This window comes from Salvia hispanica, chromosome 4, assembly GCF_029641045.1.
Source record: "Salvia hispanica isolate PSC_SH4W2 chromosome 4, Shi_PSC_v1, whole genome shotgun sequence".
NCBI lineage: Eukaryota > Viridiplantae > Streptophyta > Magnoliopsida > Lamiales > Lamiaceae > Salvia > Salvia hispanica.
Genome location: NC_142695.1, coordinates 14,357,322 through 14,383,545, shown reverse-complemented (window position 1 = coordinate 14,383,545; position 26,224 = coordinate 14,357,322). Strand labels below are relative to the sequence as shown.

Genomic DNA, 26,224 nt, shown 5'->3' with positions numbered 1-26,224 from the left:
GCTCAATGCTAACATATGTAGATTAAGAAATAGTATTTTATCAAGACCTAGTCTTTCAGTAGATAGCATAAAGACACGTCTTGCTGTTAGATCCGTTCAGTGCTATACCACACCAATGTCATCTTATTTCAGTAAGGCTTAGAAATATGCGTACTGACATTGCAACCTTTCACGATAGGTAGCCAAAGCCTATCTAGGTTGTGAAATTCTTTTTTTTCTTTTGCAAAGCATTGCATAGATCTGACCGTGTTACCTTAAAGTGGACGACGCCCACAACCGGTCTACTAAGCAAAAGACTTAGGCTTTGTTTGCTTCTTATACAAGCAAACACAATGTAATAATAATAGTGATTCTATTCGTGCGAGACTGCTCGAATAATACTGAATCGGGTTAAAAGTGGATTGTAGAGTTTTACGTATACAAGCAAGATTCTATTCGCGCGAAACTTGCTCGAAACATGTTTTTCAGTATACCAAACCTAACATCAAGATCAACGTGTTGTACGCTTTCTCTGCAACTTCCTTCTTCTTGGCTACCAGCTTCTCATCCGGTTTCTCATCGCCTTCTCCCTCTTTCTTGGGCTCAACCTCTTCGATCAGGGCATCCGCTAGCCCTTGCTGGATCAAGATCGCTCGCATCTTGATCCTCCATAACCCGAAGTCATTAGTGACGGTGAATTTCTCGAGATCAAATCTAGCGGCTGCCATGGTTCCCTCGGACGTCGCCAATTTGTGGTCCGTATTCGAAGAAGATGAAGAACTACCGAAGGCTTTGAGATATAACTCCAAGAAACTCACACAAATTGAAGAATGAGAGACAACAGTTTACGTGGTTCGGCCTTAGAGACCTACGTCCACGGAGGAAAACGATCACAATGTATTATTACTCTCAAGAATATAACAGGGATTTTACAAGATGAAGATGAACACATACACTCAAGCTATGCTCTCGTTTACAAAGAAACTCTCAAGCTATATGCCTCACAAAGATAGTGTGTGATGAAGATTATGAATCTAACTAACTCCAGCTGTGCATACTTGTGTATTTATACACTACCCGTGGTCCCCAACGGCTATATTCCCGAGCCAACCCGCTCCCTAACCGCTTTAACCGAATATGCTCCCAGCTCAACCCATAGCAGATTCATACTTTCACTTCATTAAATGCTTCCATCCTTAACAAGGGGCAATACAAGATGATTTGAAAGGGTTGACATTCGACGACATATCACCTAATCTGCCTAAGCTCTCAGGAGAGTTTATTTTGGTAAATACTTTTCAAATCGACATTCATCAATCGAAATGGGCTGATTTGAGCATTATATTCAGCATGATAATCATATATATGCTCGTCTTCTTCATAATGATAAAAGCCAATGAAGATGCCTTACCATGGATTCGACGTTATATTGCCAGCAAACAAAGAACGCAACCAACTAGTATTATTACAACCAACTAGCAATTTTCTTGTACGAATATTAATACAGTATTTATTAACTCATTTATGTATTTATATATACAGAATTTCATAGAAATATTTCTTGTGTTTTCTAAAAATAAGCAAGCAGCACACATGAAATTTCACGAAATTTTGAGGCATTGATATTTTCTTATTGCAATATTTTTTGAGATTTTTATGCATAAGATCCCAAAATTAATAAAAAAAATGTTTGAAACACAGAGCCTATAAGGGTTATAAATTTCACACGGTTGAATATTAGTGTTGAGTTTAAAGCAATTGTCTATATAATTTTCTGCATATTAATTTCCAAATAAATATACATTACGTTGTTTTAGAAGTTGATTGTCACTTTCGAAATCACTTTCAATCAACGATGTGAAGACAGGGCGTTTATATATCCATTTTCTTCCTAAATTTACGATTATACTTATTACTTTCGTAGATATATTTAGGACTAAATATTCTTTTATGTTTTGTCCGATCTCTCGCCCCTCTTTTGGGAAACCTTAAAGCAGTTTCTTGAATGGTTTTAAAAACCTAGCAACTTAATTTCATAAAATTTAAATAATAATAGAATTATCAAATTAATATGCTTATTTAATAAATTTTTGGAAATATATACATGATAAAGAAAAATTATTGACTTAGTATATCCCTTTTTTTAAAAAAGGGATATAGTAATAACTAAAGTGGCTATAGAATGAATCAATGAATCCAGAAACAATTGTCTTTTCAGAAATGGGGAAGAAACTTTAATGGGACATAAAAAAAATGATAGGGTGTTTTCACATCTACATATATGAGTTATTTGATTTGCAAGATTATATCGCGGGATTAAGTATGTATTGTGTTTGGTTCATGATATTGAATCTCACAGCTCAATCCTAGATGGATAATCATGTGATGGTTAGTCATAGACAACCCCCGGCCTACAACTTAAATAATCTCACAACTCAATCTTAACTACATTTCATGATTATTTTGTGTAACAACCCGCATATAGTATAAATCCAGTGAAGAGATTTAGAAAGTTAAGTTGGGGCAAATACATTGCAATGTTATAAATGAATCAAATCTAGTTTCAAGATAATACACCCATAATATGGAAAACTGATCATAAATTGACTGCATTAAGGTTTCTCACTATAAATATTAAACTTGTAGTAGTTGATTGGCATAAGATTATAAGTTCGTGAAAAAGTAAAGCATTTACATTGTTAAAAAGACAAATCAGAGACATGGTATACACTAATATATTTATCTTCTTGTGCGAACATATTCTACTGAACTTAACTAACGTTATATTTTGAAATGTAATGCAGGGTTTCATGGTGTACCTTTTGTTATTATTGGGTTCAATATTTGAAGTGAGTGTTGTGAAGTGCGCAAAAAGTAAAGGCTCATCTGATTCGGGTACAACATTTGATGTGACCAAATTTGGAGCTATAGGAAATGGGAAAACAGATGATGCTAAAGTAAATATTTCCACATTGGTTTAATTTGTTCTATAGAATGTTTAATTCTAAAATTAAAAGATTGAGGATCTATGATTGTCAATTGTTTGAACTAACAATGTTTTATATTAATAGGCATTTACATCGGCATGGGAAGCAGCCTGTAGCAAAGGTTTGGAAACAAGTAAGGTGACTGTACCAAGTGGAAAGACATTCTTGATATCTGCTATCAAATTTGCTGGCCCATGCAAATCAAGATCCATAACTTTTGAGGTAAGTTATGTAATTTTCAAGGTTAAGATGAATTTTAAAATATCCATTTTAAAAAAAAAAAAAATAGGTCACTTTCACAAGATTGATGTCATTTTGTAGATATTGGGATCCATTGTTGCACTTCCAAAACAAGCTTGGGGAAAAAGGGATGACGATGGTGATGCGTGGATCTTGTTTCATCAAGTTCAAGGGCTTTCTGTGGTGGGAAATGGGAAAGGTGTATTTGATGGCCACGGTGCTTCTTGGTGGCCCCATGTAAGTTTATATGATCGAGCTTCCTTCGTCTGAAATAAACGTCTTACTTTTTTACTGTTTGAGTTTTAAGAAATATGGATGGAAAGAATTAATTGTATATAAGTCAAACTTTTGTATATTAGTTTTATATAGAAATATGAGTGGAATGAATTAATAGAATTTGAACTTACTTGCCACGCTTTGTAAATGAAAATGAAATAGTGACATACATACTAAAATACTAGCAAATAAGGAGTCTTTAATAGCGGACATAATTTTAAAATTTTTAAAGTGCAACTATATGATTGTTTCTCATGGTATTCTATTAAATGTTTTGACTCGTTTTATTATTCTCTTTTCAGGAACGTAAAAATGATTCACCAACAGTAAGTTCAAGATTGAGCACCTTTTACAAAATACTAACAAATAATATATCAATTATAATCAGCATCTAAATTCTAACAATATATCTTGTGATAAAATTAATTTCAGGCAGTGAGATTTTCTCACTGTGACAACCTTCGTGTGAGCGGATTGAAACATATGAATAGCCAAAAAAACCACATTTCAATAAATGGATGCAATCATGCAAATATTTCAAATCTCTATATTACTGCACCTGGAACTAGTCCTAACACAGATGGCATCGACATAAGTTCTTCAACAAGTCTTTTCATCCAAGATTGTGTTATGGCAACAGGTATATTTACCAGTCCCTTTTCAAAATTTCAAATTTTTGTTAGTTATCTATACAATATAATCGTCGTTGCCGTAATAGGGGACGACTGCATCGCGATCAATGGAGGCACTTCTGATGTCAAGATTTCAAGGATCACATGCGGTCCTGGTCATGGTATAAGGTGTGATTCTTTGTTTTTGATCCCTTAATTAGTTTCGTCTCACAAAACTAACTCATACATGTATCCTCTATCTTCAATAGAATTATGTACTAAGAGAAATTCATGTTCTTGATTCTTGCAGCATTGGGAGTTTAGGTAAAAATGGAAAACACGAAGAAGTTGAAGGAATACATGTAGAAAATTGCACATTTATTAAGACCCAAAATGGTGTGAGGATCAAATCATGGCAGGTGAGATCAAATTAAACTGATATAGTATTCAACACATGTGATTTATAATAAAATCAAACTTATTAATTAAGTGCAATTGATATTATGAAGGGAGGGGCAGGTTTTGCAAAGAACATCATATTTTCCAACATAAACTTCGAATCAGCAGACAATCCTATTATTATAGACCAATACTACTGTCCTCACAAAACATGTGATACCAAGGTAAATTTTCAAAGAAACATCAAAATGCTGATCAAATTGGCAATTAATTTGAATTGTTGACATACTAGGTCGGTGCTGTGAAAGTGAGTGGTGTGAAGTACATTGGACTCCGTGGAACGACGGTGGCAAAGGACGCAACAATAGACTTGAAGTGCAGCAAGACAGTGCCGTGCACGGATATCGAATTCAGCGACATCAACATCAAAAGTGTTGGTGGACATGCTGGTAATGCTATAGCAAAGTGCACCAATGCTCATGGAACTGCTCGTTCTTGCACTCCTCCTGTCCATTGTGTCCAAACATGATTTCATTTTTAATACTAGATATTGTATTGGCATTTATCACAATTCACATATATAGCCCATATCTAGTGTTAGGGAGATATAAAACAGAGAAACAAAAACCGGATATCTGAAAGTCGTGTTTATCACTTTCAGATCAAATCAATTTTGGGGTTCAACCAAAATGTTTGATCGGATAAAATTCAGAGTATTAGAAAATCATATGTTTGTATTTTTTTCGATATATTGAACCAGAAAATGATCAGTAGAAGAAGAAGATGAAACAGTGCAATGAAACATTGCAACTGTTGGGAGATGAAACCGAAAATAACCGAATTTCAAAGGTTTCCTAAATTGCAATTTAGTCCTTCGACTTTCGGAAATAATATTTTCGGATGAATTTCCGATACAGCTCGACCCAAGCCAGGGGCTCTGCCCCTTGGACCCCACTACCCGGGGGCGCTGCCCCCGGACCCCGTTCATCTATCTAGGAGCTCCTAATATTATAACGAATTCAAATAAGCGTGCACTCCGCACCTCCATACTTAAATGATGTATCATTATAACAATAACCGATCATTCAAGTTAATCCAATTACACTAAAATATCTAACAATCCTCCCCTATTTTAGTGCAATCCTTGATTAACAAAAACAAGTCATCTCAAACATTCAAACTTTTGCATAAATGAAATATTGTAACGATTGAATTCCATATTAGTACATTACACATTCCAAATATTCGAATACCCCGGGTGTCTCTAAGGATTGAACCCTGGGAACTCACATTGAATACACGAAGATAATGTACACAAAAGTTTACATATGAATAGTTCTATCTTGACACTATATTTTACTAGCCTATGTCCTTATCCTTCATAAACATATCGAAACCAAGTCCCAGCTTCTTGAAGCGGCTAAACTTCATGCTTATATAGGTAGCTCCTTTATTCTTGCACCTACATTTGCAATTTTTCAAAAGAACTATTAAGAATCTATATTTTCAACCTCCTTAACTTGTAGGTCCGAACACATACCTTGGGACGAATTTTCAAATGTGTTCCAATCTCCAACATTAAGTTTTCCACATTGAATTCTGCATCTAGTGTCATACTAAATGGGAATTGGGTATCTTAATATCAGAGATTTGTAGTGGACTTTAATCCCATCCCTATAGCCGATTTGTACACAATATGTCGAACAAAGAAACGATGAAGGAAGGAGCGAAAGGTTTCGCAAAGTTAGATAAGTTTGTTGGCCAGGACTTTAGACGCTGGCAAAAGAAGATGCATTTCATGCTGACAAATCTCAAGGTGGTGTACGTTCTGAGTACTCCCATGCCCGAGGCTGTTGATAATGAAACTCTGGAACATACGAGGAGGCGGATGAAGTGGGAGAACGATGACTACATATGTCGTGGTCACATCTTAAACGGTATGTCTGATTTCCTCTTTGATGTGTATCAAAATGTAGAGTCTGCTAAGGAATTGTGGGATTCTCTCGAAGCCAAGTATATGGCAAAAGATGCCTCTAGCAAGAAATTTCTTGTTGGTAACTTTATCAACTATAAAATGGTTGATTCGAGGCCTGTCATGGAACAATACAATGAATTGTTGAGGATATTGGGACAGTTTTCCCAATATGATATGAAAATGGATGAATCTATTTCTGTTTCTAGTATTATCGATAAATTGCCACCTTCTTGGAAGGATTTTAAAAATAATCTGAAACACAAGAAGGAGGAACTAAACTTGGTCGAACTTGGAAGTGATTTCCAAATTGAACAGTCCATACGTGATATGGAAAAGAGTTCTGGTGGTAATACTAAAAATGTGGTCGGTTCTTCTGTGAACATGGTGGAAGAGGGTGAATCCTCAAAGGCTGGTAAAGAGAAACGTAAGTTTCAAGGGAAACGGAAGTTTCAAGGTTATAACAGTAAGGATGGGAATAAGAAGCCCAAACTGACTTGCTGGAAGTGTGGCAAATCCGGGCACTTCAAGAAGGATTGTAAGTCTGGAAAGGGTGGAGGAAAAGGGGAAAACGAGGCTGGTCAAAATGGATCCAAGGATCCGGAAAAGCAATCAGGTTCGTCTTTTGTACCTAATGATCATTCGGTTGAGAATTATTATACATCAATAATCTCTGAAGCATTTTATGTGCAGGATGATGATATCTCATGGTGGATTGATTCGGGTGCAACATGTCATGTATGCAAGGATCGTCAATGGTTCAAGGACTTAAAACCAATTGAAGATGGATCTTCCTTGAAGATGGGCAATGTTGCAACTGAACCAATCAAAGGAATAGGATCTGTTAGCCTAGTATTTACCTCTGGAAATTCGTTATTGTTAGAAAATGTTATGTATGTACCTGGAATTCGTAAAAACTTAGTTTCTGGTATTGTATTGAAAATGTTATGTATGTAGCGGGGTCCAAGGGGCGGCAGCCCCTGGCGAGGTCCAAGGGGCAGAGCTCCTGGCTGGGGTCGAGTCAGCTTGGAAATTTTTTATTTCCGACAAAGTTACTGTATCGGAAATTCATCCGAAAATATTATTTCCGAAAGTCGAAGGACTAAATTGCAATTTAGGAAACCTTTGAAATTCGATTATTTTCGGTTTCATCTCCCAACAGTTGCAATGTTTCATTGCACTGTTTCATCTTCTTCTTCTACTGATCATTTTCTGGTTCAATATATCGAAAAAAAATACAAACATATGATTTTCTAATACCCTGAATTTTATCCGATCAAACATTTTGGTTGAACCCCGAAATTGATTTGATCTGAAAGTAATAAACACGACTTTCAGATATCCGATTTTTGTTTCTCTGTTTTATATCTCCCTAACATCTAGTCGGCTAAACTCTGATTATAGAATGTTTTTGCTTATTATAATACAATTTCAAAGTCCTAATCGAATTATAGTACTCCACAACAATCTCTAACTATGATGAGATAATAAAACAATGATGTTGACATTGACAAGGAACCAAGTTTTACGTGCATTATAAGGATACATATATACCCAAGTAGCGCCTATGGACTTCCTCATCACAAAAATTAACCGAATTAATAACATGTAGTAGAGTTAGGCTCAGTTCATCCGGCTTGGACTTGACAACTCGGCATGCATTGCATCTCCAGCTTACTACTATTCGTTGATAATATGAATGTGTCTTACCAACCAAACTATGTCGTCGATAAAACTAGTAATATTTTGCATATACATAAGATTTCCAAGCATCCTGATAAAAAAAATAACATATCAAGTACTGTGACATCCAAGAAACATTCACAACCCAACCCCAATTATTAGGTAAAACTATAAAAAAAAAATTACTACTTAAGGATACAAAAATCGAGAGCATTGGAAAATTTGAAAAAATAACAATAATTTAGGACGCAAAAAGTGTTCCTAAATTAAGGACAAATTAACTTAATCTTTTGATTTTAGGACGCTTCTATTTGTGTCATATAATTTTAGTGGGACACCAACAATAAGGACGTTTTTGAAGCGTTAGTGGTATATTTAGAAACACAAATTATCGTCCTTAATTGCATTATAAAATGTCAGTAACGATTTTTTTTGTTGTAGTGTATACTATTCACCTACTGCATCAACATTTCAAATTTGAGCCAACCACAAACTTCTAGCCACAATGTATTTTTAATACATCATTTTTTTTTTTTTTCATGTATATATACATTAATTTGTGATATTTCTATACTGAAAATAAAAGATTAAATTTTTTAAAAAAAAACTATTTGATTAATTTTGCATAATTTCTTGAAGGAATAAATAACCTAGATACTTAAATTCTTAACATTTTAATAATAACAGAAATATCTAAATTTATATATTTATTTAATATTATTTGTAAATATATGTATATATTTTAGAAAAATTATTGACATAGTCAAGTTTCTTAGAAAAGGGATATGGTAATAACTAAAGTATCTATATAGAACGAATCTCGAAGCAATATTATCATTTCAGAAACGAGAAATAAACTTTAATGAGACATGCAAAAAATAATTTGGTGTGTTCACATGTTCATGCACATCTACTATATAAATCCAGTAGAGGTTAAGAAAGTTAAGTTAGGCAAAGAAATTTCAATGTTAATTAATGCACAAAAGAATCATATCCAGTTTTAAGTTAACACGCCCATAATATGGGAAAGTGTTCTAAATTGATTGGATTAAGGTTTCTCAGTATAAATATTTAACTTGTAGTGGTTGATTAGGACAAGATTACAAGTTCGTGAAAGATAAGGCATTGATAGACATTGTTCAAGAGACAAATTAGAGACATGGTATGGCACAAATATATTTATCTTATGCCTTGATAGTCGATCGTTAGTTGTTATCTATTCTCCTATTGTACTAACGAGAGATCATTATATTGAACGTAAATCGCGTCATATTTCTGAATGTGATGCAGGGTTTTATGGTGTACCTTTTGTTATTGTGTGTTGCAATATTCGAATTAAACGTTGTGAAGTGCGCAAGAATTACAAGCTTGGATTCGTATACAACATTTGATGTGACCGAATTTGGAGCTATAGGAGATGGGATAACAGATGATGCCAAAGTATATATTTTCATGTTGGTTTTCATTTGTTCTATTGTTCAATATAGAATGTTTAATTCTAGAATTAAAAGATTGAGGCTCTACTATTGTCTATGGTTTGAACAGGCATTTAAATCGGCATGGGAAGCAGCCTGTAACAAAGGTTTGGCAACAAGTATGGTGACTGTACCAAGTGGAAAAACATTTTTGGTATCTTCTGTCAAATTTGTTGGCCCATGCAAATCAAGATCCATAACGTTTAAGGTAAGTTATGTACAAATTTTCAAGGTTAAGATGAATTGTATATATTCTTTTTTTATATATAAAAATAGGTCCCTTTCACAAGATTTATATCATGTTGTAGATATTGGGAACCATTGTTGCACATCCAAAAGAATCTTGGGGAAATGGGGGTGTTGGTGAGTGGATAATGTTTCATCAAGTTCAAGCGCTCTCTGTGGTGGGAAATGGGCAAGGTGTGATTGATGGCCAAGGTGCATCTTGGTGGCCCAATGTAAGTTTTTATGATCGAGCTTCCTTCGTCCACTAATAAACATCTTACGTTTTGACAATCTGGGTTTTAAGAAATAAGAATGAAAAAAGTTAGTTAAATATGAGTTGAACTTTTATATACGTATTACTTTTGCAAAGAAATATTATTAGAATGGGTTATTAGAATCTGAGATCTACTTATCATATATAGTAAAAATGAAATAAAGTAGTAATAACAAAAACATAAAAATGGCAAATGAGACACGTATGACAAACAAAAAGAGTGGTTTTAAAATTTTTAAAAATATTCTATAAGTGCATAATATTTCTTGTATTATCATAATGTACTAACTCGTTTTTATTCTTCTCTCTTCAGGACCGTGAAAATCATTCACCAACAGTAAGTTCAAGATGGAGTACCTTGTAGTACTATTGTCAATTATAATCTGCATCAGAATACTAACAATTAATTTCAGGCATTGAGATTTTCTCATTGCAACAACCTTCGTGTGAGCGGATTGAAACATATGAATAGCCAAAGAAATCACATTTCAATAAATGGATGCAATCATGCAAATATTTCAAATCTTCATATTACTGCACCTGGAACTAGTCCTAACACAGATGGCATCGACATAAGTTCTTCATCAAATCTTTTCATCCAAGATTGTGTCATGGAAACAGGTACATTCCCTAGTCCCTTTTCAGAATTCAAATACTATTTGGTATTGGAATATTGTAATTAGTAGTTATCGATTCAATACAATCGTCATTGCATTAATAGGGGACGACTGCATCGCGATCAATGGAGGCACTTCTAGTGTACTTATTTCAAGGGTCACTTGTGGTCCGGGTCATGGTATAAGGTATGATTCTTTGTCTTCGATCACTTAGTTTTTGCACCCTTCGTCCCATAAAACTAACTCGTATATATCATTAATTTTAATTCCTATTTTGGTTCCTTTCAGCATTGGAAGTTTAGGTCACAACGGAAAATATGATGAAGTTGAAGGAATACATGTAGATAACTGCACATTTATTAAGACTCAAAATGGTGTGAGGATCAAATCATGGCAGGTAAGATCAAATGAAACCGTTAATAAAATTCATGTGACAATAAAATTTAATCAAGTGCATTTGATAATTTGAAGGGAGGGGCAGGATTTGCCAAGAACATCATATTTTCCAACATAATCTTTGAATTAGCTGACAATCCTGTAATTATAGACCAATACTACTGCCCTCACAAAACATGTGATACCAAGGTAAATTTTCAAATAAACACTCAACCTAATCAAAATACTAAACAAATTGACAATTGATTTCAATTTTGACATACTTGGATTAGGTTGGTGCTGTGGAAGTGAGTGATGTAAAGTACACTGGACTCCATGGAACGTCGGTGGCGAAGAACGCAACAATAAACTTGAGGTGCAGCGAGACAGTGCCGTGTACGGGTATAGTGCTCGAGGACATAAACATCGAGAGTGTTGGTGAACAAGCGGCTAATGTAGCACATTGCACCAATGCTCATGGAAGTTCTCGTTTTTGCAATCCTCCTATCAATTGTGTCGAATCTTGATTTCGGTGTTTTACAAATCTTGTTGTGTCATTTCTCATATATAGCTCATACACTGTTGGGCCCAACTCTAATTTTAGATGAAGAATGTGCTTAGTTTCAGTGATAATTTAATATATGAAGAACCTAGTTTTACGTCAAATTTATTTACTAGTACATACTCAAATTAGCAACTATGTATGTACGGACTCCTCACTACAAAAATTAACAGAATTGGAAGAAAAAAAAACGCACACCACTCACAAAATCACTTAATGCTACGCTCTAAATTGGGCTTATATGGAAAAATTCAATCGTGAGACTAGGCCGAGTCAGCCTCAAGTTGATTGGGCCTGGCAGCACACTTAACAACTCTACATTGCAAGGTAATTCAAATCTCAACTTATTAACCAACGGGTCGTAGCGCAGTTGGCAGCGCGGAACTGTGGTGATCTTGAGGTCACGGGTTCAAACCTCACCATCCGCTGGGAGACTTTCAGCCTTAATCCGCAAACCCGGTCGAGCAGGATTAGTCGGATTCCGCAAAAGTGGGTTCGGTATACCTGTGGTCAAACCAAAAAAAAAAAAAATCTTCCTTATTATAGTAAGTACAAACATAATTGGCACAAAATTTCCGGCTCTTGATAAAAATAACATATCAAGCTAAACTCTATTTATTTAAAATGTGATACTATAACTTAATTAAAACTCTTGAAATTACATGATTAAAATGTCAAAATTAGTTAGAAGTTAGAACAGGAGAACTTCAGGTGGCTTTGAAAAATTGCTCAAACAACCCCTATATTGAATTGCTTTTTCCATCGTTCTAGAATGTTCCTAAAGCCCCCTCTTGGAATATCATCCTAACTTGCACTTGGTCGAACATACCTTCTACAAATTGGTAATGCAATCGACAAATTTGTGACGGTCTTTTTTAAACCCGCCCCAATGCTTGCAAAGATGGTCAATCCTACTTAGTGGTCATGACCATTGAGTCATATTTTTGTACTATCATTTTAGTACATGTGCGCCAATATATCTTAATTCCTTCACTTCAAGTGTAAGAAATCTTCTTGCCTTGATTTTAAAAGGAATTGTTGTTGCAAATTTGAGTCTGGGTTTGAGATTGAGATTGAGATTGTTTTGAACCATTTAATTGACTTGAGAATATTAGGAAGAAAAGGGTTTGTTGGACGAATTAAAGGAAATGTAGTTTTTGTAGAAAAGGATAAGTAGCTGTATAAAAAATGTTAAACTAGTCGTTGCCCCAAAATGTAATTGTACTTGATCCGCTCTACCAAAACTAATGGGCTAATTGCCGTTTTGGTCCGAGCCCACTGTGGTGCTACAAGGAAACAAATAGCATTTCGCCACATCACCAGAGCGAAAAATTTATCGTGCAACCGCGTGCATCAGATCAGTAAGACCTCAATTCAGGAAAAACTGAATCCAAAACCTCAAACCTAAAATTCTCATGGGCGCAAAACCCTCCATCACCACCAGCTCCCCCTCCCCCACCCACCCAAACTCATTTATACATACAAATATATGTGTGTATGTATAGCCCGTCTCTTCTCCTGCCTTGATTATCTGATTTATCCGTACATTCTCTACACAAAGTTTATCAGTTCATTCGCATTGCTTTAGCTATTCCATCACTCGCAGATTACAATCTGCAATTTCGAGATACCCCATTTGTATTTTGAGTACGTTCTCTGCGAATTTGGATTGCACTTGATTGATTTTGTGTATTTCTTAAGATGAGACTGAATTAATTTTCCAAGATTATTCTTTTGATTTGGATGTGATAGGAGAATGCATTTTTCGGTGATATACTGATAAAATCTGCGATTTTGGATGGTGGAATTAGGGCTTTCCTAGAACATGCTCACTCTGCGACTAATTCGCAGGTTTGGCGCCGTACACCGTAATCTCGCCGCCGCAGCTTTTTCTTCATTCGTTGGAAAAATTAGTGATGTTAGCAGTAGAGCTGGAAAACCTAGTTCAGTAGATGAGCCTGCATTGGTTAAACTAAAGAAGGAAAGGGACCCTGAGAAGTTGTTCAATTTGTTTAAGGCTAATGCCACAAATAAGGTTGTTGTTGAGAACCGATTTATCTTTGAGGACACGGTCTCTAGGTTAGCTGGGGCAGGCCGGCTTGATTATATTGAGATCTTGCTTGAGCATCAGAAGACTCTGCCACAGGGTCGTCGGGAAGGGTTCACTATACGAATAATAATGTTGTATGGGAGGGCTAGAATGACTAAACATGCTGTCAATACGTTTTGTGATATGCATTTGTATGGTTGTGTGCGGACCGTTAAGTCATTTAATGCTGCTTTGAAGGTATTGACTGACTCTCGGGATTTGCAGGCGATTGATTGGTTTCTAAATGATGTTCCTGGTAGATTTGGAATTGTGCTAGATGCATATTCGTTTAATATTGTTATCAAGGGTTTCTGTGAGATGGGTATACTGGATAAGGCGTTTCTTGTCATGGCTGGGATGGGAACATGGGGACTAGCTCCTGATGTTTTCACGTACACCTCGCTTATAGAGGCCTGTTACAAGTCGAACTGGCCAGAGATTGCAAATGGGCTGTGGAGCCGGATGGTGTTAAAAGGTTGTCTTCCCAATATTGCAACCTTCAATGTGAGGATTCAGTTCTTGGTAAATAAGGGGCGGACATGGGACGCTAATAAGTTGTTGGATTTCATGCGGAGATTGAAGAAATCTCCTGAGTTTCCTGATGAGATCACATATAATTTGGTGATCAAAGGTTTCTGCAAAATGGGAAATCTAAAAATGGCTATGTATGTGTATTCTGCTTTTAGGAGTGAGGGCTACAAGCCAAATCAAAAAATTTACCAAACCTTGATCCATTATTTCTGTGAAGCAAGAGAATTCGACATGGCATACAACATGTGTAAACAAAGTATGGAGAACAACTGGTATCCTAGTGTGGGTACCATTAACAATCTGATCGAAGGCCTGGTCAGAGATGGAAAACTCGAGAAGCTTGATAAAGCGAAACATATTTATAGTCTTTCTTTGAAAAGGAAGCCTCCTTTTAATCCGGCTCAAATTGAACTCATGAAATCCATAGTATCAAGGAAATGAACTAATTTATTGTATGGGTCAGCCGTCTCATTGGGAGATAATTTAATTGATTGGTTATGAAGCAAGGTTGGTTTTAGCCTTGCCCTTGAGATACTATCTCTGATGACTGCATGGAATTTCTTCAGTCCGATTCTGGTTGTGCCCAAATGAGTTCTTAGTGAGATGAAAACTCTAAGAGGACAGCTCACTAAATTGTAAGTTGGTTTCACTAGTTTATTGGCTTTTTTACAATCTATAGAGCAAAACCAATAATGTATCTGTTAGTTGTTATAATCTAGATATTTGTGTTTCCTTCAGGTTTGAGGTGATTGCTGGATGCAGCCAGCGACTCCCGTTTGATTATGATGAAGCTCTAACAGTTGGTAAATCGAAGGGCTGCACTATTTTTTGTTTATTCAGCTGATTGCTGCATACTAGTTTAGAAGAATATACAGGAACAAGTTACAGTAGATTGCCAAAGTGAGCATGGGGGAGTTACAAAACAGGGTGCTGATTTGTTGTGTATTCACATCCTATTGATATGCCTTAATTCTACGACATACACTGACAGCACTAGTCTTACGTGTTAGGTTGTGTTAGTTCCTCCGTTTTCTCTTTGCAACTCCCTCCTGCTGATATTCCTTGTTGAATTCTAATGCATGCTTGACAAACTTAGAAAGCAAAATTTTTGTAACATGATGGAACTCATGTTTGAGTTCTTGTTCAATAAACCTCTAATTTAGCTTGCTAAAGAAGCTCACATCTTCATTTTTGTGTTAGTATTTGTGACATAGTATTAGTATGTTATTTGATCATGAGTAATTGTGAGACAAAACATATTTGATAGAATGACCTGGAATTTCTGAATGCAACTTTTTGTTTGTGTAGTTTATGAGGCTCTGTACAAGGGATGTAAAAATAAATTTTCGTCCATACATATATAAAAACTTGTAGAAGCAAAGAATTGCTTTGAAGTTTTTGTCTTTTGTAAGCACACGAGGATAAGGTCACCGATCATGTTCTGGTTTGCGATCATAATGGTTGGTGCAACTAGCATTTGGTTGGAAGTGAACTCTTATTATCTTCAAATTTATTTGTAACTGTTCCATTAGTATTTGAGCTCAATCAGTCTAAAAGTAAGTGATTATAGAATTTTATTCTAGTTAGGAAGTTCAACTGCTGTTAGTCATGACTATGAATTCTTTTTGCCTGTTTTGTGAACAGAGAAAGGCCAGCTGCCTATTCCTGTACCACGAGTTCGACTTAAGCTTGTTTCATGCCAGTTGTGTTTGCATAATTTTGAAACTAGACTACTATGATAAGATGTAGTGTTATGTTGATTTCCTTGCACAGTTGGCATCTTAATGCTGATTAGAGGCGTTTGCTTGTAATGACTTGTACTTGTATTAATTATAACCAGTAACCACCATTGCCAAGATTGATCTTTCACCTTTCATGCAGAGATTCAATCTGCGGTTTTGTCGTTGTCATAGATGATAGAGAGTTTTTCACAGTATTGTTGCCATAAGTTCAACTCTTGATTGATTTGAACTAAGTAGCTATTCCGGTCAGTTATTTGATGTTTCTGATGCAGGGCTTGAATTTAAGAGATTTTGATATTGCAGTTTCGGAGAATACAACTTTTTTGAAGTACATGACTCTATTGACATTAAAAATAAATTATGCTAACCAAAAATTGAAAGCACTCCCATAACTTGTAGTAGTATTAAAATAATGCTCTGACGTTTCAAGAAAAAAAATATATAAAAAAACTTTAGTAGCTTAACAACCAAAACTTAAAAAGTACATAGGCCAAAAAATCAAGAATAGTGATTTCAATTGTGAAAAAGGCGACTAATTTTATGAATAAAAAAGTACTCCATTATTAAGAGTGTGGGCTGTTATAAATAAAAGCTACTCCATAGTTTTTATAAATGAAAACAATTGATATTGCATCTCATTATTTACACAACTGATACGTCAATGTTGTGTGTATTCATGAAATAAAACATTGATATAGGTATCAGATATGCAAGGAGGCCATGACCTTGTTAAAGGGGTGCCATCAATATCTCGCAGAACAAGTAACAAAACATAATTTCATCAGGATTTTGTTAAAAGTGTTAATGAACAACATTAAAAGAATAGCTACACCTAAAGAAAGCCTTAAACCACCACACATCCAAGAAAAAATTTGTTACAAAACGTGAAGCCACATACCCACTATTCAAATTTTCTCTTGTGCCATTTTACACCACTCAAACTCACTCAACATCCATAACAGTAGGCATAATAATCAAAGACTGCTTCAAACATCAACTTGGATCCATGTTTATTCCTCACCATTTCCATTCTCCCTGGCCTCTTGGGCCGCAGCCATTAAGTCATCAAAATTTGCTGTTTTCCCAAGTACTACTTCAATCTGTATGAGAGAGAGACAGAGAGAGAGCACCAGATGTAAGACTTTAAAGAAAAGTACCTAAGCATCAACTCATGATATTTTTATCAAAGACTGGAAGAACACGTCCAGGATACAAATATCAACAGTTCAACACTACTCCTCATACACAGAACCAAACTGAACAGGAATCGACTTACCTTGGCTTTTTGGACAGGCCTTCCACGAGAATCATCCTTTATCTCCACAGTGGATGTCATGATTTCTACATATTTAAAAGTAGATGCATTTAGTTCAATCTTTGTAATATAGTAGTATGATGTATTGGTAACGTTAATACAGATGATTAGATACCAGCAATCAAATGGAAGATTTTTTTATTTATAGGATTACGCAATGTCCTTCATTTTGTAACACCATTTTATCCCACCACCCACCAAAGTTGCTGCTATATTTAATTACTCAATCAACCTTTTCATACCAGTGTGGCATTTTGTTTCAGAAGTAGCCTATGTTGGTTACAAAATAATAGTAAAGAATACGGGATTTTAAAGAATAACTCACTCTTCTCAACAGCAAATCCATTGTTCTTCAGAATTTCAGCAACTGAAACAACTGTTGAGATTGCTATAATAACATAAGAATTAAAACAAAATTAGTACAAAACCAGGAAACAGAGCATAAATAAAAAATATATACGATGCGATGCACTCAGAAAATCCAAAACAATAAGTATAAAGATTCATAATCAGCTCTCTAAATAATAAGCGTTGCTTCTCTCCGCCACATAATGGGTTCAGTAATGAGTTCTCATCCTATTCAAATGAGTTGTCTTTCACAGCACAGAAAACACCCACAGCAACTAGCAGAAAAATGACGACAAGGTTGCCAGCACAAATTCCAAATATACATTTCACTTCCACATAACTAACTGGTCTAGACTCTTGAGAGAAGCGCAGCACAATCTTAGAAACACTTGGAGCAGTGTAACTTAAGGCTCATCAGAAGAAAACAGTAATCTTACCACTAGACAAGCATTCAACTTGGAAGTAGTAAACAGGCACATTGCTGTTCTAGAAAATGGAAGTGGCTAATGAGCTACTCTTACAAAGCTACACATTATACAGCTAACTTTCCACAGTCAGCTAGCACCTACTTATTCCTTGCATAAAGTGTAGACCAACACAACTAAACAATTTAGCACATCACCTTTATATTCATCGATATATAAAACGAGAATCGAATCAAAAACAAGGAAGAACACACTTAATGTATAAGCAAGGATTGGAAATTACCCATGCCAAGTCCTGAAAGCTCCACCTCATTGTGTTGTTGCATATACCTCTAGATAAAACAAAAATAAACAGCACAGACTAATAAAAACCCAAATTCATGACAGTAATCGAAATTGAATTGAATAATCAAATACGGGCACAGAGAAATTTATTTATAGTATACCTTAGCGAGATTAACGTAAAAGAAAAGCGGCTTCTTTGTATTGGAGACCTGAATTCGGTTCTTCTTCTGGGTTTCAGTAATATTAATATTGTTCACTCCTTCCGTTATCTCTTCCATTTCTGCCACGATTTTTGCTGCCAAGGGTTTTAGAGAGGGCTAGGGTTTTTATTTTGTGATTTGGGAAATACCCCAAATTACAAACACATCTAAAGATATTAATAGCCAATAGACTACATTTTATGTCACTGGGTCATTCTACATATTTTTTGTTTCATTACATATCTGGACAGGACTAATGAATTTTTCTCGTTTAGCTCATTTTATCATTTTTTGTTTTGTTAAGTTATTATACTAATTCAATTTGATTTAAGAGGTGCTTTGATTAAATATTTATTTATCAAATTTCATAATTTAATTGGCTAATTAAATTTATTTATGTTTCTTTTTCTTTCTTGTATATTTTGAAATTAATTCAGTTGCAATATCGAGTCAATAATCATTAGAAAAATGATAAATTGATAACGGACAATATCAATAAATTTTTCATTTTCTTACTAATTTTTTAGTCGATATTAATTGAATTCATTTTAAAATAAGAAATAAATAAACTTAACTAATATATAAGTTAATTAATTTTTGAAGTCTATCATAAAAAATTCAACCAAATTAAAAATAAAAGTATAAAATCTCTTAAATCAAAATGCATAATGACTTAATGAAACCAAAAAAAATGTAAGAGAATCTAATGAAATAAAATCCATTGATACAAAGACCTAATGAACAAAAATTTTGTAGATTGACTGACCTAGTGAAACAAAATGTATTAATACAAGGATATATTCTGCCTAAATTTTACTAGGTAAATGTTGAATATGCTCAACGAATTTGAAACATAAGATTAGCTAAATGCATAATTTGTTGCTCTTTTTATCAAATCTTAAACTTCTATAAAAGCATGGAAAAATCAAGTTCGATTGCTTAAAATTCCTTATACTATTAGATACCGAAATTCTTTTACGATTCAAATTTGCTAAATCCACATTTATGTTTCCATTCAATTCTAAAGTTAAAGACTTTAGGAACAGATTAGAGTTTGCTGCTATAAATGCATTACAACAATAGATCATTAATGATGATTTAAAACTCTCTTGTGCATTAAAATTCTCAACCATTTCAACTTAGGCATTTTGGCTATATAAAAATAAAATAAAACATTTATTTTTAATATTGATTAGTAGTGGTACTTTTCCATATGAATATTATATTAGTATTAATGTAAATCACCCATACATAACTCAAAAAATCCCCATGAGGTTGGTGATTTAATTTTTTTTTAGAAAAGATCACTCTACATTAAATTTACGAAAACAAGGGAAAATATAAAATATTTCAATATCAGAGAAAAACACAAAGATCAAACAATATTAACATCAAGAACAAACTGAGATCGATCAACACTGTTTCTTACTTACTACTACTACTTTATTGGTAAATCAGATAACATGTGTACACAATATATATACTATATCATATATGGTTATATCACTCATACACAAACAATTTTTAATGCAATAAATTATTCATTGGATATAGTAATTTATATAAGTACTATAATAATTAGTAAACACCCCTTTTGATCATCTGGTCGTAGTTCTTCTCCATTGACTCCCTCCACTGTTGAAGCAGCTGTCGTCTAAACCTCTTAATAAATGCTTCTGCACTTTCGTTAATGTCTCCGGCCGGCTTCATCTCTGCTGCTCCTCGCTGCCGGCCCTCAACCGCAGCCTTGTTTATTGTGTACAAGTTTTGCGCTTCTTTGTTGTAAACCATTCTTCCCTTCTTTGGGATATGATTTAATTTGTGGCTTTGTTTTGCTTGTTTGGATCAAGTAGAATAATAGGCAATTCCATATTTATAGATAAGAATCATGAGATACATTTTTAATTAATTTGAGTTCGCCGTAGCTCGTAGTTAGATAATAATTTATTTCATACTGTTATAGATTCATTTGCATTTGATATGCCACCGTGATTTACTTTTACTAGATATGATGAAATAGAATATTTGCACAAAAAGCTTGATCTACACATGATTTTTGGGAGATGATAGAAGTGTACGAGATTCTTTGTGCTTCACACAAAGCACTTCTTTTCTTGTATTATCATCATTCATGTGATCTCTCTAGAACCAATTTTTCTTGCAATATATGTATAATTTGAAAATCTCTAAAATGGATCAAATCAGCTAATGCTTTTATTTTTAATCTTCTGATGAAAGTTATTGACAAAATTATTTACCCAAGTGTGAAGAAAGGTTTCAAGGGAGTTATCATAATCTTATGATCAATTTAGACTAGAACGTTTTAGTAAATTCCAGCAAATTAGAAATTAATACTTTCATTATTCTATGTACATGCCTTCCTCTTTTTTTCAATTTATGGACCAATAAACTAAATAAAGGTACCTATATAGGCATATCGAATAGAAAATATATTTTCAGTCTTTCCAAGGGGATATCAAATCAGGCTAATATTCTCAATTATTCTAGATGCATGGAACTTATAACTTATCGGATTAAATAGAGAGATTATCATTATTTCCTTCCTAGTCATTACACATTACAAAATGAATCAATTCCTACATAGGTAAACAATTACTATTATTCCCTTAAAAAGCAGGGAACTTTATTTTTTCGGTTTTCTTTTTACAGCTTCTTTTGAATTCTCGAACTTGTTTGTTTAGGACCTAATTTGGATAAGGAGTTTCTAGAACTTTAGTAGCTTTCAGATATGTTACTGGAAAGTGTAGAATATTAGGCAGCTAAGTTCTTTCTTTTCCACAATTAATTAAGTAACATAAGTAATAAATTTACGACAGTTCAAGCCATTAAAAAATAGATAAATCAAATCTAGCATATGCTCAGGGCATACATGAATACAAGCCATATTCACAGCAAACTTCAACGAATCATGGAGCTCGAATGTGATGCAATGGAGAGCATCAAGGCAGCAGCTCAAACGCTACCCACCCCTCACTTGTACGCTTAAATGGAAGCACGATCATCATCACTCTGCACTCTTGTTGGCTCGGACTTGATGTTGGGTAGAAAGATAGTCTCTGGATATGATAAGCAAGACGGAGGGCGTATCAGACCCGAGCTTGTCCCGTACGCCTCCCAGCAGAATGACTTTGCAGTCCCAGACAACGACACGAGCTCAATATCTTCCAAGTACAGTTTCTTGCATGGATGACTGTCGCTGCATGACAGCGTGATAGCCTCCTCTGTTGCTGATGTGCCTTTGATGTTCCGGAAAGAGATGCTGTCGATGCTCACTGCTGAAGTCTATTTTTTGCGAGAAGACACGATAATGAAAGAGAACTAATTAATCTTGGACAGAGTATATGTATGCTTGCAGATAACTCTTTCAAAATTGATTGAAAGTAGGATAATTTAAACAATACCTGGTTTGCACAGGGCGATGGAGAGTCGCAGTAATATTGATCTATGATAATGGGATTAGAGACATTATGCATTTTTATGTTCCGAAAGATAATCTTGCGTGCATAACCGCTGCCTCCCTATGAATTTCGTAATATGGAGACAAGACACACGGTTAGCAAAATAACAAATCTTTATAAGTATATCAAGATTTTAATGAGCTGTTAATGTATTACCTGCCATGTTTTGATCCTCACCCCGTTCTCAGTATCAAACATAGTCACCCCATCGACAACAATATTGTGCACTGTAGCTGATGACTTCGATTTTCCCAAACTTCCTATGCTACATGATGAGAAATATTAGCAATGTAGCAATTGTTACAAATTTTTTCAATCTTATAACTAATACCTTATACCATGACCAGGTCCACAGATGACATTCTTTATACTAATTCTTGTAGAATTACTGACTATGGATACACAGTCGTCTCCTACAAACAATTTTGAGGAATGTTTAAAGCTTGAGAAAATTATTGGAAAATATAGAAGCAACAAGATTCAGAGATTGCGAGCAACTAGCCTGTAGCAATAGTCGAATCCTTGAGTTGGACATGTGTTGATTCACTTATGTGAACCCCATCAGTGTTGGGGCTATCAGATGGTGCTATAACTCTGAGACGGGAAGCTACAACGTGCCTGCAGTTGGTAAACACCAAGTGATTCTTTTGACTGTTAACCAAAGTAATGTCCCTGATTTTCAAATTGTTGCATTTGTGGAAAGTGATAGCCTGCATTAGCATTCATTGACATCAATCAGAAAGGCCACTAAACAAGTCGGAAACGCATCTTCTTCTAGATTGATGAAGTGAAATTCTTGGTGAAATGCAGGAAGTACTAACCCTTGGTGCATCGGTACAAGGCTGCCAAAGAAAATTCACAAATAAGTAATATAAACATTTCTTCGTCAAGTAAAGAAAAGGAATGCAGTTTGACCAAGCAGTTCCTCGGAATATATTGAATGAAAAAGGCGTACATACATGCGATTTGTTTCTCTTGCACGATTGATCCCACCATTTTTCGCCCATACCATTGATCGCTCCACCCCCCTCTACTGTGAGGTCGTTTACATCATGGAAGTAGAGCCATTTAAGAGCATCAAAAGCATCCCAGACCTCAGGTTCTCGTGGAGCAACGATAGTACCCGAAATCTACAGCCATTGCAAAGCATTCAGTAGGTTCTGCTATGAGGGCTCGTCTGACATCTAACTAGTAAAAGCCTATAAACTGCACATGTTGAGATGGGAATGTATGTAAGATCTTACACTCAAGGTCACATGTGATTTGCAAGGCCCACCTAAGTTGGTAGGATTGACTAGATAAGAATTCCCAGAAGGAATAACAATTTTCGCAGGCGACGAAGACATGGAACAGGCAACCATCCAAACATCTTGCAGAATCTGATGCCACCAAAAGACAATAGGCTTCAGTTATAAATGCCAGTTAAAAATGGAAGCTTGCAACAATGGTAAGATAACTAGATAAGTATACAGCAATAGGATTACTTTTTTTTTTTTTTTTTTTTCTGGAAAACATCAAAATTCCAAGGAGTCCCAAAATGTGAGTATTATTAGCATGTCAAAGCACCAGCAATCACACAGTTGTCAAAGCACCGACAAACACACACGTCTCAAATAAAGAACGAATGAAATGCTAAATGCACTGAAAATGTGATGTTCGTTTGAAACAGAAGGAAAGTAGAGAATTTTGACCTTGCTGTCATCAGTGATTCCATCCCCTCTAGCACCAAATTTATCAATGTTTAGAACCACAGTTTTTTGGTTGTTGCTGTTTCTTGAGAGCCCAGATGAAGGGAGCTGAATTATGGAGTGGAAAGCATTTGATTTTGCAGTGTTTGAGAGAAAATAAAGGATGATGCTTAGTAAGTGAAGAAAAGAATATTTGATGGTGATTGGAGAAGAAGCAGATTTCATCTCAGCTAATTCACTTTGCATTTTTGTAACCGGATAACATTTATGTAGCTTTATTAGAAGTACTTTTTCTCGAGACAATGTTTCACATAATAATTTGACGACAATAATTTATGCGAAATTGAGTTTCTGCGTAATGACATAAACATCCTTCCCAATTTGCAATATTTCACATTTTTCCCAATTCAAATTAGGGTTGGATCAATCAATCCATAAATTTTCAAATTTTAGCAACGATCTCAAATTAAAGTGGGGATCGATGGCGAGTACAGCGTGCTTTATAATTGTGAGCAAACACGACATTCCGATTTACGAAGCTGAAGTTGGTACCCTCCCCAAAGTATGTCTGTGTTGTTCAATATTTGTGTTTTACTGAAATTGAGTGTAACTTGGATAGTAATGAACAATCCGTGATAAATGATTGTAGAAAGAGGATGCTGCTCATCAGCACCAATTCATATTACATGCCGCTTTAGACATTGTTCAGGACATTGCCTGGAATACGAGTGCTATGTGAGATCTCCACTCCATTCACTCAGTATTTTGTGTTTGATTTCTAATTTAATTCTGTGTTTTTGAAGTTTTTGGCATATTGTGAATCAGGTTTCTAAAATCAGTAGACAGATTCAATGACTTGGTGGCATCCGTTTACGTCACTGCTGGTCATATCCTTTCATTTTTAGATCATGTTAATGCTATATAATCATGATAAATTTTTTCAGAATCTTTCCTCCTCCCTAACAGGTAACCACAAAAGCGAAAATGACCCGAAATTATGTGTTCTGATGAAAACAATGGTGTTTGATATGATTGGGAAGTTGAATGCTAATTCTAAAAATCTTTAGTTTGATGGGGTGAGAGTGTGATTCACTTGATATTATGATTTTTTAAACCTGAGCTAACATCTTTCTTACACACATTGGGTTTTGGCAGAACTATCAAATGATTTTTTTGCTCCAATCTTAGATGGCTATTAGAACTCTCTGTAGCTATTCAGTACATATTTGATTCCTTAACTTTAAATCGTGATACATGCTCGGCTGATGCTGCTTCATGATTCTCGTAACGATGATGGAATCAAGAGCTTCTTCCAAGAGGTTCATGAGCTATATATCAAGGCAAGTTCTGTTATCATCTTTAATCTGATATGATAAATTATGTTGGAAGTTTTATATTTGTTCTCTTGTTTAGCATTCTGCTTATCAGATTCAAGTCTTCAACTAGTTTTGCCTTACGTAAATCAGTGTAATTCCACTTTCACTGCACTTTCCTACATCATGAACCTGTTCTAATGCTACAAGTAAACCAAATGCTTTCCTAATATGAATAGAATATCTTGATCTTCTCTACTCCCTACTGAAAAGCAAAGAGAAGAAGAAATTGAAAAGAAAACATGTTAGTAGTATATTTTGTGTTGGTGTTGACTTGTTTCATGGAGTATATAAGACTAACAAACTGGTAACTTGGATTTTAACATTTTCAGACTCTTCTTAATCCGCTGTATCTCCCTGGAAGCCGTATCACCTCATCGCATTTTGATACAAAAGTCCGGTCCCTCGCTAGGAAATATTTGTGAAGCCCCCCTTCAATTCAGTGGTGTCTATGTAAATGTTGCTTTCAGGTACAAATATATTTCTGGGAAGTTTTTGTTTCAATACATGTAATGGAGCATCTATTTTGTAAAATCCAATGTTGTTCCTTTGGTTCTTCATCACCATTTTTGTTTCTGAGAAACTCACTAGTCAAGTTCATTATCTATTTTCAAAATTTTATTTGACCAATATTGTAAATAATTAAATGTGCTTAAATGCTTAACAAGGATTAAATACTTATACTGTCGACAAGGTCGGCAATGATGGTAAGACTATATAGAGAGAGATTAATATTTTATTGAAGGTTGTCTCATTACAATTGTCGCTAGTTTATGGTGATAGACATAGTATTAGTGGCACATGACTTGTCTAATTATTTAATGGCTTCTTCGACCACGTAGCCAGATTCCAGATATTAACAAATTGTAACGACTTTATCTGTTAATAAATTATAAATATGATGGCGTGGATCTATATTTAGTTTGATTTTTGTGTCGTTTATATTCATTACTAAAAAAATTCATTTAATTCACTAATTATGAATCAGAGTCTCTTCCCAAATTCAAATAAGTGAAATCGGTTTGAACCAAACACATTCTCATTTGTGCACTAGTCTTTCATACTATTTTATAA

General features: G+C 34.8%; 5 protein-coding genes and 1 pseudogene across 6 annotated transcripts; 4 read left to right on the top strand and 2 right to left on the bottom strand.

The window, feature by feature from the left end:
• The first annotated feature begins 2,349 nt into the window (after positions 1-2,349).
• On the top strand, positions 2,350-5,115 carry LOC125194704 (putative polygalacturonase At3g15720). Its single transcript, XM_089056552.1, has 10 exons — positions 2,350-2,367; positions 2,784-2,936; positions 3,051-3,188; positions 3,288-3,443; positions 3,785-3,808; positions 3,915-4,122; positions 4,201-4,282; positions 4,404-4,512; positions 4,603-4,716; positions 4,785-5,115. Exons 1-10 carry the CDS (start codon positions 2,350-2,352, stop codon positions 5,019-5,021), a joined length of 1,239 nt encoding a protein of 412 aa, XP_088912678.1. The 3' UTR covers positions 5,022-5,115.
• A 1,532-nt stretch (positions 5,116-6,647) lies between these two features.
• Positions 6,648-11,640, top strand: LOC125194703 (putative polygalacturonase At3g15720). Its single transcript, XM_048092944.2, has 10 exons — positions 6,648-7,307; positions 9,438-9,587; positions 9,693-9,830; positions 9,931-10,080; positions 10,435-10,458; positions 10,535-10,742; positions 10,843-10,924; positions 11,027-11,135; positions 11,210-11,323; positions 11,407-11,640. The coding sequence occupies exons 1-10, from the start codon at positions 6,648-6,650 to the stop codon at positions 11,638-11,640; spliced, it is 1,869 nt and encodes a 622-aa protein (XP_047948901.2).
• Positions 11,641-13,123: 1,483 nt separating this feature from the next.
• LOC125192412 (pentatricopeptide repeat-containing protein At1g80150, mitochondrial pseudogene) lies at positions 13,124-16,147 on the top strand (annotated as a pseudogene). Its single transcript, XR_016128982.1, has 3 exons — positions 13,124-13,322; positions 13,428-14,930; positions 15,034-16,147. The product of XR_016128982.1 is annotated as a pentatricopeptide repeat-containing protein At1g80150, mitochondrial pseudogene (transcript).
• A 641-nt stretch (positions 16,148-16,788) lies between these two features.
• Positions 16,789-18,772, bottom strand: LOC125192965 (uncharacterized protein At2g34160-like). The gene is made up of 5 exons (XM_048090652.2): positions 18,572-18,772; positions 18,409-18,457; positions 17,678-17,740; positions 17,314-17,378; positions 16,789-17,137 (listed from the first exon to the last, which is right to left on the bottom strand). Exons 1-5 carry the CDS (start codon positions 18,686-18,688, stop codon positions 17,048-17,050), a joined length of 384 nt encoding a protein of 127 aa, XP_047946609.1. The 5' UTR covers positions 18,689-18,772; the 3' UTR covers positions 16,789-17,047.
• Positions 18,773-21,382: 2,610 nt separating this feature from the next.
• On the bottom strand, positions 21,383-24,072 carry LOC125192425 (Pectin lyase-like superfamily protein). Its single transcript, XM_048089991.2, has 9 exons — positions 23,781-24,072; positions 23,334-23,468; positions 23,049-23,219; positions 22,911-22,931; positions 22,592-22,799; positions 22,421-22,502; positions 22,246-22,354; positions 22,033-22,149; positions 21,383-21,913 (listed from the first exon to the last, which is right to left on the bottom strand). Exons 1-9 carry the CDS (start codon positions 24,021-24,023, stop codon positions 21,614-21,616), a joined length of 1,386 nt encoding a protein of 461 aa, XP_047945948.1. The 5' UTR covers positions 24,024-24,072; the 3' UTR covers positions 21,383-21,613.
• Positions 24,073-24,129: 57 nt separating this feature from the next.
• On the top strand, positions 24,130-25,716 carry LOC125192426 (uncharacterized). Its single transcript, XM_089069740.1, has 5 exons — positions 24,130-24,339; positions 24,427-24,512; positions 24,603-24,666; positions 25,034-25,117; positions 25,483-25,716. The coding sequence occupies exons 1-5, from the start codon at positions 24,259-24,261 to the stop codon at positions 25,573-25,575; spliced, it is 408 nt and encodes a 135-aa protein (XP_088925866.1). The 5' UTR covers positions 24,130-24,258; the 3' UTR covers positions 25,576-25,716.
• Positions 25,717-26,224: the final 508 nt, after the last annotated feature.

Excerpts from the sequence above, each read along its gene's own strand:
- LOC125192426 (XM_089069740.1), top strand. The coding sequence starts at position 24,259 with ATGGCGAGTACAGCGTGCTTTATAATTGTGAGCAAACACGACATTCCG. Across the intron at positions 24,340-24,426 it reads AAGTTGGTACCCTCCCCAAA|AAAGAGGATGCTGCTCATCA; the intron begins GTATGTCTGTGT and ends AAATGATTGTAG. Across the intron at positions 25,118-25,482 it reads TTCATGAGCTATATATCAAG|ACTCTTCTTAATCCGCTGTA; the intron begins GCAAGTTCTGTT and ends TAACATTTTCAG.
- LOC125194704 (XM_089056552.1), top strand. Across the intron at positions 3,189-3,287 it reads CAAGATCCATAACTTTTGAG|ATATTGGGATCCATTGTTGC; the intron begins GTAAGTTATGTA and ends GTCATTTTGTAG. Across the intron at positions 4,513-4,602 it reads TGAGGATCAAATCATGGCAG|GGAGGGGCAGGTTTTGCAAA; the intron begins GTGAGATCAAAT and ends GATATTATGAAG.
- LOC125192425 (XM_048089991.2), bottom strand. The coding sequence starts at position 24,023 with ATGCAAAGTGAATTAGCTGAGATGAAATCTGCTTCTTCTCCAATCACC. Across the intron at positions 23,220-23,333 it reads AATCACATGTGACCTTGAGT|ATTTCGGGTACTATCGTTGC; the intron begins GTAAGATCTTAC and ends CAATGGCTGTAG. Across the intron at positions 21,914-22,032 it reads CATCGCCCTGTGCAAACCAG|ACTTCAGCAGTGAGCATCGA; the intron begins GTATTGTTTAAA and ends CGCAAAAAATAG.
- LOC125194703 (XM_048092944.2), top strand. The coding sequence starts at position 6,648 with ATGGATGAATCTATTTCTGTTTCTAGTATTATCGATAAATTGCCACCT. Across the intron at positions 9,831-9,930 it reads CAAGATCCATAACGTTTAAG|ATATTGGGAACCATTGTTGC; the intron begins GTAAGTTATGTA and ends ATCATGTTGTAG. Across the intron at positions 11,324-11,406 it reads ACAAAACATGTGATACCAAG|GTTGGTGCTGTGGAAGTGAG; the intron begins GTAAATTTTCAA and ends TACTTGGATTAG.
- LOC125192965 (XM_048090652.2), bottom strand. The coding sequence starts at position 18,688 with ATGGAAGAGATAACGGAAGGAGTGAACAATATTAATATTACTGAAACC. Across the intron at positions 17,741-18,408 it reads GCTTTCAGGACTTGGCATGG|CAATCTCAACAGTTGTTTCA; the intron begins GTAATTTCCAAT and ends ATGTTATTATAG. Across the intron at positions 17,379-17,677 it reads TGGATTTGCTGTTGAGAAGA|AAATCATGACATCCACTGTG; the intron begins GTGAGTTATTCT and ends TTAAATATGTAG.